The sequence below is a fragment of the Atta cephalotes genome (assembly GCF_000143395.1).
Source record: "Atta cephalotes unplaced genomic scaffold scaffold00070, whole genome shotgun sequence".
In the NCBI taxonomy this organism is placed as follows: domain Eukaryota; kingdom Metazoa; phylum Arthropoda; class Insecta; order Hymenoptera; family Formicidae; genus Atta; species Atta cephalotes.
In genome coordinates this window covers 557,162-558,928 of record NW_012130134.1, presented here as the reverse complement: position 1 = coordinate 558,928, position 1,767 = coordinate 557,162, and the positions used below count along the sequence as shown (strand labels likewise).

General features: G+C 36.6%; 1 protein-coding gene across 1 annotated transcript in view; it reads right to left on the bottom strand.

The window, feature by feature from the left end:
- LOC105624012 (pancreatic triacylglycerol lipase-like) overlaps positions 1 to 1,767 on the bottom strand; it is a 10,245-nt gene that overhangs the window by 3,101 nt on the left and 5,377 nt on the right. Inside the window, exon 2 of the mRNA XM_012205383.1 lies at positions 1,471 to 1,713. Within this exon, the coding sequence (XP_012060773.1) occupies positions 1,471 to 1,713 (243 nt within the window). The remainder of the gene's footprint in view (positions 1 to 1,470; positions 1,714 to 1,767) is intronic.

The following is a 1,767-nucleotide window of genomic DNA, read 5'->3' as shown; positions in this document are numbered from 1 at the left end:
TTACTTTCTCCCATCTTTCGGATAGCGTACGAATCCCGCGTCGAAAAAACTGGTCATCTTTTGAGGCTATCCACGAATCGATCCAATTTTTTACTTCTTCATAAGACCGGAAGTGCTGGTCAGGCCGTGTGCCATTGATTGAAACAAGTGATAGAGGGAGCAACGTCTGGAGAATACGGCGGGTGGGGTAGGACTTCCCATTTCAACGTTTCCAAGTATGTCTTGATCACTTTCGCAACATGGGGTCGAGCATTGTCATGCTGCAAAATCACTTTATCTCGTTGTATTGCAGCCATTTGTCTTTCAATGCTCGGCTCAAACGCATCAATTGCGTTCGATACCGATCGCCTGTGATTGTTTCGGTTTTAACAGTTCATTATACACTACGCCGAGCTGGTCCCACCAAATACAGAGCATGACCTTGGAGCCGTGAATATTCGGTTTGGCCGTCGACGTGAAAGCATGGCCGGGAACTCTCCATGATTTTCTGCGCTTGGGATTATCGTAATATTTTTCGTCCCCAGTCACAATGCGATGCAGAAATCTCTTCCGTCTTTGCCTTTCAAGCAGCTGTTCACAAGTAAACAAACGCCGTTCAACATCTCTCGGCTTCAATTCGTACCCAATTTCCTTGCTTCTGAATCATTCCCATGATTTTGAGGCGTTTTGAAATGGCTTGTTGAGTCACTCCCAATGATCGTGCCAATTCTTCTTGATTTTGACACGAGTCTTGCTCAAGTAATGCCTCCAATTCTGCATCTTCGAAAACCTTCTCTCTTCCACCGCTATGCCGTCTTCGACGTCAAAATCACCGTTCTTGAAGCATTGAAACCACTCACGACACGTTCTTTCACTAATAGCGGCCTCACCATAAATATTTGAGAGCATTCGATGAGCCTCAGCCGCAGATTTCTTCATATTGAAGCAAAAAATTAAAATCTCCCGCAAATGACGAGAATTTGGCTCGTGACACAAACTGACATTTTCAATCGAGAATAACTTTATGATGCAGATACAAATCGAATAATGTTTCTATGGGGTTATGTTGACAGATGCCCAAGTTTATTGTATGACGTCTATGATCTATTTATTTCGATTACCACTTACCGCTAAAGCCATTTATAGGAAAACGGCGGAAGCAAAGTTGTACATCTAATATGATTTTAAATTGTAGGACTTTTTAAATTGTAGAATTTACAAAACTGTCTTATAAAGATTATTTCAAAACAAAATAATTATATAAATACAAAAAATAATAATCATAAAATATTATTTGTCATGATACACAAATGTTTTTATTTTTCGTAAAATTAGTCACAATTTATTGCTAAGAAACGTATTAATGTCTTTGAATAAATTTTAAAGGAGATTAAAAAAGATTTAAAATTTTATAATATAGTTTCTTCTAAATTCGATTATGAACTAAAATAAATAAAATGAAGATTAAATAATAATTTTTTTATAACATACCTGTAATATGTGAAAAAGTAAAATTACTGTATGTTCCAATGCAACCTACAATGTGAGCACCCATGGAATGTCCAATCAAATGCCATTTTGCTATTTCGTATCCTTTATCGTTTAAAGAATTGAAAGTAGATGCGATTATCTGTCCGATTTGGTCTATTTGAGTAGAAACTAATAATAAGTCACAACTTGTCAATTTGGACCAGTCGAGTATTGCAATGACAGAGTTATTTTGTGAACAATAGGCTAAAGAATTAAAATATTGTATTCATCAATTTTTTTCTGTTAGCATACATTAAT